Source organism: Periophthalmus magnuspinnatus, chromosome 17, assembly GCF_009829125.3.
Source record: "Periophthalmus magnuspinnatus isolate fPerMag1 chromosome 17, fPerMag1.2.pri, whole genome shotgun sequence".
Taxonomy (NCBI): domain Eukaryota; kingdom Metazoa; phylum Chordata; class Actinopteri; order Gobiiformes; family Gobiidae; genus Periophthalmus; species Periophthalmus magnuspinnatus.
In genome coordinates this window covers 19177462-19191389 of record NC_047142.1, presented here as the reverse complement: position 1 = coordinate 19191389, position 13928 = coordinate 19177462, and the positions used below count along the sequence as shown (strand labels likewise).

General features: G+C 34.9%; 1 protein-coding gene across 6 annotated transcripts in view; it reads right to left on the bottom strand.

Moving 5' to 3' along the window:
* The window catches only part of myo9b (myosin IXb), a 35598-nt gene that overhangs the window by 16550 nt on the left and 5120 nt on the right, over positions 1–13928 (bottom strand). For all 6 annotated transcript variants that reach the window (XM_033982286.2, XM_033982287.2, XM_055228322.1 and 3 more), the window contains exons 3-9: positions 5784–5878; positions 4725–4787; positions 4512–4611; positions 3483–3583; positions 1463–1580; positions 799–888; positions 237–353 (exon numbers count right to left, since the gene is read on the bottom strand). In XM_033982286.2, coding sequence (XP_033838177.1) covers positions 237–353; positions 799–888; positions 1463–1580; positions 3483–3583; positions 4512–4611; positions 4725–4787; positions 5784–5878 — 684 coding nt within the window. The remainder of the gene's footprint in view (positions 1–236; positions 354–798; positions 889–1462; positions 1581–3482; positions 3584–4511; positions 4612–4724; positions 4788–5783; positions 5879–13928) is intronic.

Here is a 13928-nt window from a genome sequence, read left to right as displayed (position 1 = left end):
TATGACTTAAACCAACAAATCTTATTTCTAGACTAGAAAATAAAACATATTGAAATGAAGCTAATAATTTAATTCAAGTAATGATGCATGATTAATTTTTACAGAGTCTAAACAAATGTGGGAAGGTGCTAGACTGGTGCTGTATTGTGTCAGTGCAAATATCCAGTATTTGCATAGGCCGTTGGTTCTTACTGTTGATCATGTAAATACTGAACATAAATGATTATGTAACTCACAGCCACAGACTCCTCCATGTCGCGTCGGTTGAACAGAGCGTGGTTGATGTGGAAAATGATCCAGTCGAACAGAGCACTGTACAAAGACTTCGCCATTGAGTCCCGCATTTTAGCAGCCTGCAAAAATAGAAAAACAATGCAAATAAAAAAAGTGCATTTTCATAGAAACTACTGACTAGACGTCTCGAACAAGAAGTGCTTATTTAATATAATTCATGTTAAAAGGGCCTGGCCCTGATTTGAACAATGTGAAAACTGTTGGCCCTGTCCATTACACTCATTTTGAACCATGACAGACTGTCTGGGATATATCACAGCTTAAAATGTCTTATTGTCACAAGCCTAATCACAATTAGATTTTACATTTTTATCTGGTCCACCCACATGTAGGGATCAAGAGAAAGGCATAGGAAATACGATATATGAACTGTTGTACTGATAACTGTCTTTGAAACAATTGGGGAAAGTTAACAGTTGAATTAATGAAAAGCTGTCATCAACGCCTGTAGAGATCATGACATTTAAAAATAAACATTTAAAGAAAAATTTAAAACGTATATACCTCCTCTACTGTGTATTTTGACAGGACAATTGCATTAGTGGCGACTGTTCTCCTCGTGGTCAGAGCCTTTAGGAGCACCTCCTTTTTGACCTGAAAAAAGAAAAAAACACAGTGTCAAACAAATTATGTATCGCCAACTACTGTGTTTAAACCTGAAGCAAGATTCAACAGGTTTACAGATGATAATGAAAGACAAAGCAGACCAGTCACATGACAACAGCTATGTTCAAAGAGTGAGTACTGTACTTCAAGCAAACAGGATTAATATTATTTATCTGGAATAATACTGGCATTTGTTCATACAGGTTATCTGTAACAATTTTATTTTATTTTATTTTTTTACTACTGCTACCGTAATATACATGGCAATTTATTTATTTTAATTGAACAAAAAAATCAAAAGAATAAATAAAACACTGTAAAACCTTTTTCTCAAAACTACTGCTTGTATAATATTTAGGGCAATAATATTTATTTAGGTGTGTGGTTTTTCATCATTTAGTCTACGTAAAAAACAAGAAATAAACAAAAGAAAACACAAAAAATATTAATAAAATGAAATATCGCTACAGAATAAATAAAAGATTTGAAACAGTACCAGAATTCAAAACATTGTTCTCCAATCTAACTGTCTAAAACAAACAAAAAAACAAACTGTACATACTTTGAGCAGTTCAGACAGAGTTTCCAGGACATCGTCTGGTCCGACCTTCAGGCCTCGAGTGTCCCGGGAGTACGTCAGGTTTCCCAGGTGCAGGATCACGGAGAGAATGGAAAATATTCTGGATACCACAAGGATGAGACAGCATTACCTGGCAATCAGTCTCCCTGCAACTAATATTACACTACAGTAGTCACCATAATGAGTAATGACAGTTGTAAACACATAGAACGTCATATTACTATAACCAATTTACCCCATTCAAACTTTTGATGTGCCGTTCATGCTTGAATGATTAAGATAAATTGAACAGAAATCCTAACTTGAATGATCACAATTGCCCAATCAAAAAGGTTCAGATTATATGCATCTTGTTTAGTTTAGCAGTTCATATTTCACTCACAAATGTTAGTGTTGCTGGATGTGTGTTAAAATGAGCACATGAAAACTGAATTTTTCAAATCTTTTCCTATTTGTCGGAAAATATGCAATAAAAGATGTTCACAAATTGCACAGGTTAGACTATTCATTTCTCTAAAACATGGTAAACCTCATATTTACAACTTTACAAAAAATGTGTCTAGTTTTTTGGTGAAGTTTATAATTTAACTTCCTGGTTGGACACGAGTAGCAGATATGACAAACTGAGGCATGTTACCTAGCAACCAATATGCTACCAGAGGCCAGAAATTGTATAAAAAAAATGCACAATGGTTATGATTAGACAAATAAAAAATAAATGACATTTTTACTTTGCTAAATAGATGTTTAAACTGTCAGAAAAATGCCTTCCTTGTGCATAAATTGTCTCTGCAGTTGATGACACAGGTGGAGTTTTAAAAGTCACTGCTACTTCCTGCAGTTTACAACTTTTCGTTTTCTGTATTTCTTCACAAACTGCCATTTGACTGTAAAACTATGATAAATATTTAGCACGGGTACTATCCAACCAAATCATGAAATAATTAGAAAAATACATAAATCTCTCAAAAGTACTTTAAACATTAGAACATTTAAATTATTACTAATTACTGGGATTACTTGTTATTACTGATGTGTCGTTGCATATACAGCTTAGGGGAAACAGTGTAATTAAACTTTTCTCAAAATGGCATCAAATTTACATAAACAACTGGTAACCAAGTATTTATATGAAAACTGTTTTGTGTTTCTACAGAGTTCACAGGAGGTGTTGACCCAACTCGTCAAACCAGCTTCACAAATGAAAACATTTGCTTAAAACTACAGGTTCAATCTTAGAAAAGTGTCAATAAAAAAAAAATACAAGTTTGATTTTCAAAGTTATTATGACTTATGTTATTTATCTTACCATTTCTAAAGTGATGCAATTATATTTTTATTGCTGTAGAAGTAATATCTGTGTATCTATCAAAGTACTGGCTCTGAGCAGTACTAAGCAGCTGGGTTTGTCTTTCTGCATTTTTCTTCTTGACAAGTTTTGACCCGTTTGTGACACTGTTTCACTCTTCAACAGCGCTTAAAACGAGACACTTCTCTCAGTGCAACCATAAAGCTGCAATAATCATTCATTTAACATGCTCCAAACAGAATAGAAACACATTAGGGTTAAGTCATTTAGATCAAATGCACGTGTATACAGGAAGTACTTAAGCCTTCAAGTCACTCCTTTTAATGCAATCAAAAATTAAATAAAGTTCTCACATTTTACACTAGTCCTGATGTTTGTAGGAGTGTAAAACTACAGGGTTGCCAAGTTTTATACACAGCTGATGATTTGAGCACTTTACTGTTGTATGAATTATATATTCTTTATATAGTTGCATTTTCTCTGAGTGTGCTATTTACATGGGATGCCACGCCTGATTTCACTGCAAAATAAACCTACCCACGGGCACAATTAAAGTAACCCTGAATCTATTATGTCATTGAGATTATTGCAGTCTTTGTTATCTGATAATTACATTATAGCAACCATGCAGTTAATAGTAAATACTTCATTTTGTAAAACATTGTAAAATATAGCAAAAAGACGTTAATTTACTGTTTTTTGGTGGATGGGAGAAAGCCAACCATCTCCATGGCCTGATGCAGCCTCTTGTACTCCTGCCCAAGGCTCTCCTCATCGTCCAACTGCAAGTCTCCCTAAAATCAGAAACTGTTTTGTTAAAACACAAATTGTCTGTTAAAAACCTTCACAATTTACAAAGAATAGTATTTAGTAATTAGTAATTTGTCTATTGCCAATTCACACTGAGTTACCATAAACATTGTAAACTTAATAGACGCTAAAACATGTATTAAGTTAAATGTTGCTAATTTTAGGCCTTAAAATTGTTTGGACATACGAACCGGGAAACAAGACAGACACAGCTCTTGATCCAAACCAGAGCACAACATGGGTCAAAATGTAGACAGTGTTTTAAAATAAGAGGAGCAGAGGCTGTAAGTTTAACTGATAAAAGTCACTACAACTGCGTAAGATACACAACTACAGTCCATTTACAATAACACATATTTCCGTTTAGAAATATGACCAAAACTTTGTCTTCTTTTTGTTAATATATTCTACAATAAACTAAATTTGAGTGGATTTGATCAAGAAGGATTTAACACTTTTTCACTCCATAGAATCATAATGTTTTGCCTTTTTTGTATAGTATCATTCATTAGGTTATAATTACTTTATAAGAACTTACAGATACTGATGATTTTTGTTCAGGCAACCACCAATTTAAAATCACTTCTGTAGTTCAACAAACGTCAATAATGAACATTTAATACATTTGTCCATCTGAGAGAAATATTTCCAGTGGTATAATTTAATTTAAAAATGAATTTAAAATAGCATGTCAATCAAAACAAATAATACTTTTTTTTTTCATACAAAGCGTCCTTAGGGAAATGACCTACCGGGTTATGTAAAGATTAATGACATAACTTTCATAATTTGTGATTCATGAACCAAAGTGTCACTAAACAATGAAGTTGGGCTACTTCTTTAAATGCAAAATGTCCTGTTGTGTCGGCTTATGTAACACACTGTAGTTCGTTACATGCATTTTGGTTTCACCTGTCTGACGTAGTGATAATCCTGTGGCCTTAAGAGATGGAATTCCTTCTGCTCGTCTTTGGAGGCTCCCACCAAAAGATAGTAGAAAACATGGTAGTTTCTGGGCCAAAGAGCACAGAACGGTTCAGATAAACACTGCATTTTAAAACATTGAGTAGTAGACTATGAGAGCCTAAATCATATAAATTAATAACAAAAAAATTAAATCATCACCTTTCATTCTTGTTCCGAAACACCAACCGGCATTTTTCCAGAAGGTACTTTTCAATAACTGCCCTGTTAATGTCACAGAGAAAAAGGAAAAATATTTACAATTATAAATATACAATACATAACTGTTCTTGTACATTACATATTTTTGTTTAGGGCTGAAACAATCAGAATAATCGAGACTAGTCTACAATTAAAATAATCATATTTTGATCATATTCATTGTTTTCTCAACTTTAGTCTCTTAAACACATGCAAAGAGATGTCTTACCACAAAGACAGTGGAAATATTATATACAAATGGAAAAATATAAAAAATATATTCATAAATATTATCTATCCAGAAGCCTTTAATCATCATGTTTCAATATATTGTTGGTTAAAAATATATGAAAAAATCTCAGTGTACAATAGAAATCATTTGACATTTCAGATAGCTTTAAAATAGCTTGTTGCATCCCTATCTGGTAGTGTAATGCAGATAAATAGGCTTGGGCAGGTTGGGCTGCTGTCACCAACACCAAAGTTACATTGTACACACTTGTTTAAATATTACTACCATTTGATAAAAGTGTAGTTTTATCAATAGGTTTCATTCACGTTCTACTGAATTTGATAACATCATAATCTCAGATGGTGGACAAAGGCCTATATAACTCTAGATGATTTATAAATCTTGAACCTCATCATTATTTGTTAAGGATTTGCTCTACAAATCTGCAATATTAATCTCATGGCTTTAAGTCTTTTCAACTGACCATTGATAAAAGTCTTTATTTTTTACAATATCCTCCAAGTGGTGACATTATTCAAATTTAATTACATGTTTTTTTTTTGTTTATACTGACAGAGAAGACTTTGTACCATGTTTTTGTTTCATGTGGAAAGGCTCAGTAATTAAAGATATAAATCATACAGCAGGTCAACACATCTGTATCTGACAGTTAAACAGCAAATTCCACCACAGAATTCTGACTTTCCCTCAGGCTTAAATGTAAGCTATAGGGATTGTCTAATGTTGTGTTGTCATGTGAATGCAAAAAAGCATATTTGCTGCCCTACCCTCTGATGACTCCACTCTCCAGATAGTTTAACTGGATGAACTTCCCGAAGCGACTAGAGTTGTTATTCTCTACGGTCTTAGCGTTTCCAAAAGCCTGTAAAAGCAAGAGGGGCATAAAAATGAACTCACATAAAGAGCATCAATCTGTGAGCATGAAAGTTATGTGAGCTGGCACCAAAGGATAAACATTTAGAACAAATGGACTGTAATGTTATGTAATGCAAGCTGCAGCTGTTTGATGGTGCATGACTTCACAATATACATGTCCAATATGTGAGGATGCTAAAAAATGCTTAAAAACAGCTATTATTTTCAACTGAAAATAACATTCAATTATAAAAGTGACTTTTAATGCTGCAAAATTGGTGCCAAGACTTTTAGTCAGTTTCCAAAATCGAAACCATTTTGTCAAGTCAGTTATATAAAAGCAAAAATCGTTACTCCCAGATAAGGACATGATACTAGAGGTAAATGCAGGTACCTCGGTGTAAAGCTGAATCTTTTAGCCTTAGTGAGTAAAGTAAGATGTATAAATACAAATCTTAATCTGTCTTTTAAAAGTTCCATAATACCAAAAGATTGGAAAGTGGCCGCAGTGACACCAATTTTTAAATCAGGTACTAAAACACACATGTCCAACTACCGACCCATAAGCATACTCCCCAGTGTACCTAAAATAGCAGAAAAATGGGTAGTGAAACTTCTGACTGCCCATTTAGAAAACACCCAGCCCACATTACACCCACTACAATTTGGTTTTCGAACACAACACTCCACAGACAGTGCCCTGTGTGTGTTGACAGAAAACATTAAGAGTTTGCTTGATAAGAATCCCTGTGTCGGAGCTGTTTTTTTTAGATCTGAAGAAAGCTTTCGACTGTGTACACCATCAGATACTGTTATCCAGGCTAACTCAGTTTAACATCTCTGATCAGGCACTTTTATGGTTTAAATCTTACCTGTCCAACAGGAAACAGTATGTGGTAGTAGATGGTGTTAAATCAGCCTGGCTAGACTCTGACACTGGTGTTCCTCAGGGGTCTGTCCTTGGTCCGGTCTTGTTCTCTCTCTTTATCAATAACCTACCTAATGCATGCCCAAACATCCTCTCGCAAATGTATGCAGATGATACAGTCATCTACACTCACGGAAAAAACATACAACAAGCTGCCACAGAACTCACAGCTGCGCTATCCTCAGTGCAGGACTGGCTCAGGGACTCGTGTCTTACGCTGAACACACAAAAAAAACAAACAGTTTGTATGTATTTCTCAAAATGTCGCATAGAATCAACCAGGTCAAATGTTTTTCTGAATGGAGAGGAGCTCAACCTTGTTTCAGAGTTTAAATACCTTGGAGTAATTCCATCCAACATTTTCTTTTAAAAGTCATATAAAAAAGTAGCACAGGTAGTCAAATTTAATCTCCAAAATGTCTGCCATATTCGAAATAACTTAACACTGCAAGCAGCTAAAATGTATTTCTACTCCATGATCATCTCACATATTGATTACTGTCTCACTACATGGTCACTCGCATGCCCCACATCTCTGAAAATCATAGAGAGCCTCTACAAAAAATCTTTAAAAACACTAGACAAAAAACCATTGTCACATCACCACTGCCATATTCTATACAAAAATAAATTACTGCATTTTCAAAACATGATCAATCTAAAAATCAGCATGTTTTATCTATAAAGTTCTGCACTCTCTCGCTCCTCCACCAATAAAAGAATTTATCAAGAGTAAAGAAAACACACAAAGAACCACACGAGCCTCCGCCAGAGGAGATATGGTCAGACCCCACAGACGTACCACCTTTGGTCGGATGGTCCTGTCTGTCCGAGGTGGGAACCTGTGGAATAGCCTCCCTTTAACTCTGAGGCCCAACATATAATTCATTTAAGGCTCAACTGAAAAACTGTCTCTGGGCAAACCAAACTTGCACACACTAGGTGCCAGGCTCTTTATTATATATTGTGTATCATTTATGGACCGTTTTAGTATTGTATGCTGCATATGGGTCTGGATAATGAGTGAATGTTAATGGCGTTTTGTGCAAAAGTGACTAAGATTGTAAGATTGTATGGTTGGAAAATTGTATTTAAGGCCTGATCATTGTTTAATGTAAATTTTATTGTTGTTGTATTTTTGATCCCTGTGACCCGGACCTGTGGGACTACGGATGGAAATTAGCCGTATGGCTACAATCCGGCGTGTTTACATTCATGCTTTTGTCATGTATGTTCATTAACATGCACTGTCCCAATCAAATAAACAAATAAATAAATAAACTGCCTATAAATTACACTGAATGTAAAACACAAAATTAATAGTTCAGGAAAGACTTTGCTGTTTACAATGTGCATTTATGAACAAAACTATAGAAAATAAGTAACGCTGTAACAATAACAAAACACTGTGATATATCATCAAAACTCTCACAATAATATCGTGGGCTTTCACGATATATCGAATTACAAGTCTCTGCACTGAAACAGAGCAAAGGATTATTGCTGCACCAAAACCATGAATATGAGCAGACAGCAAGATAAAAAAAAAAAAGAACACTTTCATGACAGAACCAAAGGCTTGCCAAGGCATTTTAAAAGAAAAAAGAAGCACATTCTCAATGTTGTTGCCTCTACAAAATATCACAACAAATATACCATGAGATGCATAGCATGAAAATATTGATTTGGACATCGTTATATCCCAGAAAACACCATCAACATTATAGTAAACCCGTGTGTTTCTCCATATCATTGCTTACTTAGTAAAAAGGTGTCAGGGTCAGTCACCTGCTTGACTCCACAAACATGTTCTTGCCTTGCCTAGAATGTTCCATAGTGTGGCATTAAACTTGTCAACCTTGCATTTATTTAATTACAGGCACATTTTCACTGATGGAATCACCTACTTGTCTCCAGGCAGATGAATGAGTGTAATGCTATACTGTGAAACCTTTCATGTACCCTCTTCCAGAACACTGATCACATTATTAACTAAAGAAAACAGAAATCAGAATCTTTTTTCAGGATAACTGAAAACAGGCATTATTTTGAGCACAATCAAGTCTTCACTCCCAGTCCCTTGTTTATTTTCTAAATGTTTGTAAAATGAGTAGGACCTCTTAGGACCTAATGAGGTCATACATTGAGATAATCATTTCCACAGTTGAATGTCTGTGTGTGTGTGTGTGTGTGTGTACGTGTAGGGGTGTGCGTGTGTGTGTGTGTGTGGTCAAGTCTTAACAGGTCTGTACCTTTATCAACTTTGAGAATTACATTTACCGTAATATCCACACAAAAAAACTGAAACGAAAGTATTTCATAGTAAATTCTCTCAGAATCTTTACACAAACAGAACTATAAACACACAGAGGGAAAGATGAAAAAAAAGAAAAAGAAAGTATGCAGCAGACAATGATGAACAGGTGTTTGGCAATGGCTTAAAGCAACATGTGTTCTTCTGTAAAACTTTTCAATGTAAAATAAATGTAGTGACAAAATTTAGGAATGTCAAGAATTAATTGATTGATGACCGATTGATCAGATAATCTTCAGGTCAGTTCTGGCTGTTTACGTCTCTTTAACTGAACTTTTTTTCATTCAGCAAATTAAATTTGATAAAACTGGTCACATGAAGGAACTGGTAAGCAATCAGACAATGTGAAATTGAATGAAGGATTTCACTATTTTTTCCTCATTGTGTCAATAATCGTGAATAATTGTCAAATTGTTTTTTCTCACAATAATTGTAAAAATAACTTTAACAACTGTAAAATCATGACATCCCCATATACTCAATACACTGAAAGATAAAAATGTTAGATTGTGGACAGGATAAGATTTTGACACACAACATTTCGATCCTATAGAGTTAGGTTAATAGATTAGCCTTTTCTCTTTAAACCAGTTTCGTTTTTGTTTCTTAACCAATCTGTCAATTTGTAAGACATCAGACAGAAAACCAATGTGGGAAGCATTTACAAAAAAAAAAAAAAAGAGGAAGAAATGTATGAAAATATGTTCTAAATAAATCAATTAGGACAAGTTTCTATTCTTAAAGTAAAGTACATTACAATAGTCATGCGGACCACTTCTGTTTTCCATTATGAGATGACATCCTTTTTTGTTTCAAAACAGTGGACAATCACATGACACTGAATAACAGCACAGACTAAAGACGTTATGGATTCACTCAAGTTAATACAGATCAGACCAAAGCAGTGATAAAAGGTACTCAGCTCCATTCAGGTTTGCGGTATCGTCATGCGTCTGCACTTTGAGATTCTTGGCAGCAGCACACAAGTATGAAATGTTTGTACATGTTTATATTGAATGAACAAAAGACTCCCCTAAATCCTAAAACAAAGGCTAACCACAAAATGATAAAGTAGCCTTTTGTCTAATGTTAGATTTCACAAACGCTTAGATAAATTAATATGGTAGGCCAACAAATAGGAATCTAAACATACTACTGCATTTGAAGCAGCCTTGTTTAAAGGGCTTGTATTACACTATTTTCTGATCTATATTATAATGTTATTTCCTCATTAAAATACTCATTACCTGGAGTTGTGTTTTGCTTTCACACATTTTTAACACACAAATCCTGCATATTTAGGCTGAGTTCTTCTCTCAAACAGAAAACACTCCGTTTCACCTTGTGATGTCATGTGGTAATACAGGAAGTGCTCCACTGTGTTTTTAAACTCCATACACCTTCAGTAGAATCATTTGGATAAATGAATTGCCAACCTTTACTGAACAAAAGGTTTGTGACATCACAATGTGTAACAGAGCATTTTGCCCTTTGGAGATGTAAACAGACGAATAATAAAAGGGTTACACAAACATGAGTCAATGAAACAAAACACAACTCCAGGTATGTTTTTGATGTAACAACATTTTAACAAGGCTTAATGACAATTAATTTTGTGTAATACAGAACCTTTAAGACTACTGCATGCATTTTTTCCCATATAATTTGGAGACCCCCTGAAATCATTTAAACCAGGCAAACTACATAGAAATAAAAATTAGCATGTCCTTCTTGCCCTTGCATTTAAAACCCTCTGTTTTTTTGCACTGTTTGAGAACCACTGCGCTGTCAATTATCCCAAACTTAAAATAACTATACACAATACTGTAGCATTCTGGTACGCAGAAATCCTTCTGACTGTTTATTTTCTGGTCACAAGGACTAATGTAGGCCATAACCCATGCCAAAACAAGAGAAAAACAACACCAGTCTCAACTCCTACAGTCAGTCTCTCAAATCCACCAGTAGCTGACAGTTACTATGCAGTCAAACGCATGTGAACGTTCAAAGTGTCACATACAAAAGCAGTTACATTAACAACACATGAGCAGATACAAGGGTGTCAGCAAAAGGGTGTCAACTCTGAATTAAACACAAAATATAGGTCATTACAATACTAGGCCTGCTATGTGAAAGGCTAACCATCTTTCTAAGAATGCTAAGTGTTTATTGACATATTTATTGACAGGTGAGCTAATTATCTATACATGCTGCAGTCACTAAAATACTGCACAGCGGATTAAAGCGGTGCTGAGACCTGACGCAGCCTGTTCTGACACGCGCTCTCAGACTACGCCCTGCACATACCAACAGCAGCTTCACCACGCTCCATCAAACCTGCACCAGAGCCATCAGTGTCATGGGACCAAAGGCTTCACCTGTGGACGTAATACTTCCAGGTCCTAAATACAGACTGAGAATGTCTCTCAGGTGTGACATTTTAATGCAATGATTATAGAGAGATAAACAATACAACGACAACATGCAGGTCAATACACTACACAAATCCCCAGCAAAAGTAGCCCTAACCAAGTCCAACATCTGGAGATGTGGGTCTCACTGTAGTTCTCACTGCTCCTGACCGGCTGCCCCAGAGACAACCCATTAGGGAGTCCCTTGTGGGGACAATAAAGTGTATCTTAACCTTACACGCTACATAGAATATAATGACATTATAGTTTTATTGAATCAAACAGTCTAATTTACAAATGCAATATGGTTTTGTTTCATGATGTAAATGTGATATACATGCAGTATAGAGGAAAGAGGTTAATTCATTTTGCAAAGTAGAAATGACATTGACAAAGAGTATAAAATTCAGACAATGTGGCATCTCATATCCACTGAACTGCACGATACTAACTTAATTGAATGGCCTCTGGGGCATCAACTGTGATCAAAACATTGGTTGATCTCAAAGACGAGGTGAAGAGGGAATTATGCAGTTTAGTTGATGTTGACAAACATGTTCTGAAGTGCATGGGATGTATTTGTTTACCAGTTCATATTTCAGTCTTCTCTCAACTGGTAATTCTTGTCAGAAATAATGCAGTCAGCTTTTTATATCAAAACTGCACAGCTCTACTAAACATAATTGTGGGACCTTAAACAAGAATATGTATATTTAAGATTTTTTGAGTGTAAGCTCCCTCTCTGTTCCTCCATTCACAACAAATGACACAGCCTCTCTCCCCCTTCTCTTTCTCTCTTTGACAATGCACAACAAAATGGATCAGTTACCAGTAAAAAAAAAGAAAAAAGAAAAAACCCCACAAATTTTTCCAGAGAAACCTTGCTCGACTGGTTTGTAACGTCCTGGGACATGGGTGTGTGGTTGGAGACAAAGTGGGTCAGTAACCTTTGAGAAGAAGACATTTTATTATTGATCAATAGATAAGAGCTAACATAAAGATGAGTAACGTACAATCAGAGTTTTGGTTGTGAAATACTATACTTAAAATTTTAGATTTTAACCGAGAATTTTTACCCAAACGGCAGTTTAAATGGGTAGTAAAAAATGTTACTGGTTGTAATGGTAAAAGCATTAGTAGCAATTATGGAAAGTAAAAAAAACAAAAAAAACAAACAAACCCTGATACCCAGATACTAATCCATGTAAGTGAAGATACTATACTGAACAACAGGATAAAACTGGACATTTCCAAAATAGTTTTAGAATAGTCTTGATCAGAACTATTAAAAGTCCACGTATGTAAGACAATTATTTTGTGTTGAAAGTTGAAAGAAACCTTTTTTTTTTTTTTTATCTAAATTGAGTTTGAATTTGATTTTGTATCATATCAATTAACAGAGGGGATAGAAGCTGGAACAAGAATAATTATATGTTACTTTTACTTAAGCAGAAGAAAAATAACAAAAACTAAACGAAATGACTTTGGTTTCAGTACATGAGAGTTGTTCTTTCCCACAGCTCTTTCCTTGATATGAAACTAACCGGTCACCTCACCTTCCTCCATCTTAAACAATTACTTGACCAGGATGTGTTCACTAAATGCTTAATGCTTTTATTGTTCAAGTCATATGAAAGCAACACAGTACCTCAAAATAGTAAAGTTCCCATGCACTGTTCTAGGGCTGATGCAAAAGAGAAAACTGACTAATTCTGAATTTAAGAGAAACGAGATGTTTGACAAACGAGAAATAACAAGAGGTGCTCCCAGCCCTTTCGATTACTATGATATATACTGAAAGTGTTAAAATGGGTTTGGCCATTTAGTAGACCGAGTTTTGAATGATATAGGCCTTGATGAAAATAAATAAATGAAAAAACAGAGCTAAGTCAGCCGTCTAATCTACAGTGGCTTTTAAAACATGGATTACAACAAAACATTACTGATATTGGGGGTGGGTAGCTTGAACAATTCCTGTTTTTTTGTACTGGGACTTGTACATTTTTTCTGGTGGAGTCCACTGCATGTCTCTAAGGATGTCATTGCTTTGCATTGAAATTACACAGTATAGCAGCATTAATAGAAAGCTATGCAGTTACAAATGTTTTAGATCTGTAACTTGGCCTGGTGGTGTTACCTGCGTGTCTCCATGGATAACATAATGCCAAGTCATGGAACATTCCAGCCAAAGCAAATAATACCTCCATCGACACAAGCAGGCGGTGGACACTTCATCACTCAGCGCTAACATTTTTTACATTGAAACTTTTTTTTTTTTTTTTTAACAGTATATAAATATCTTTTTCAAACAATCAAGGTTTTCAGATAATGAGATTTGTTTATATATAACTGAGCAGCCCTATTGCATTTAGAACAAGTTTGTGTAGTGTTGATTTAACATACT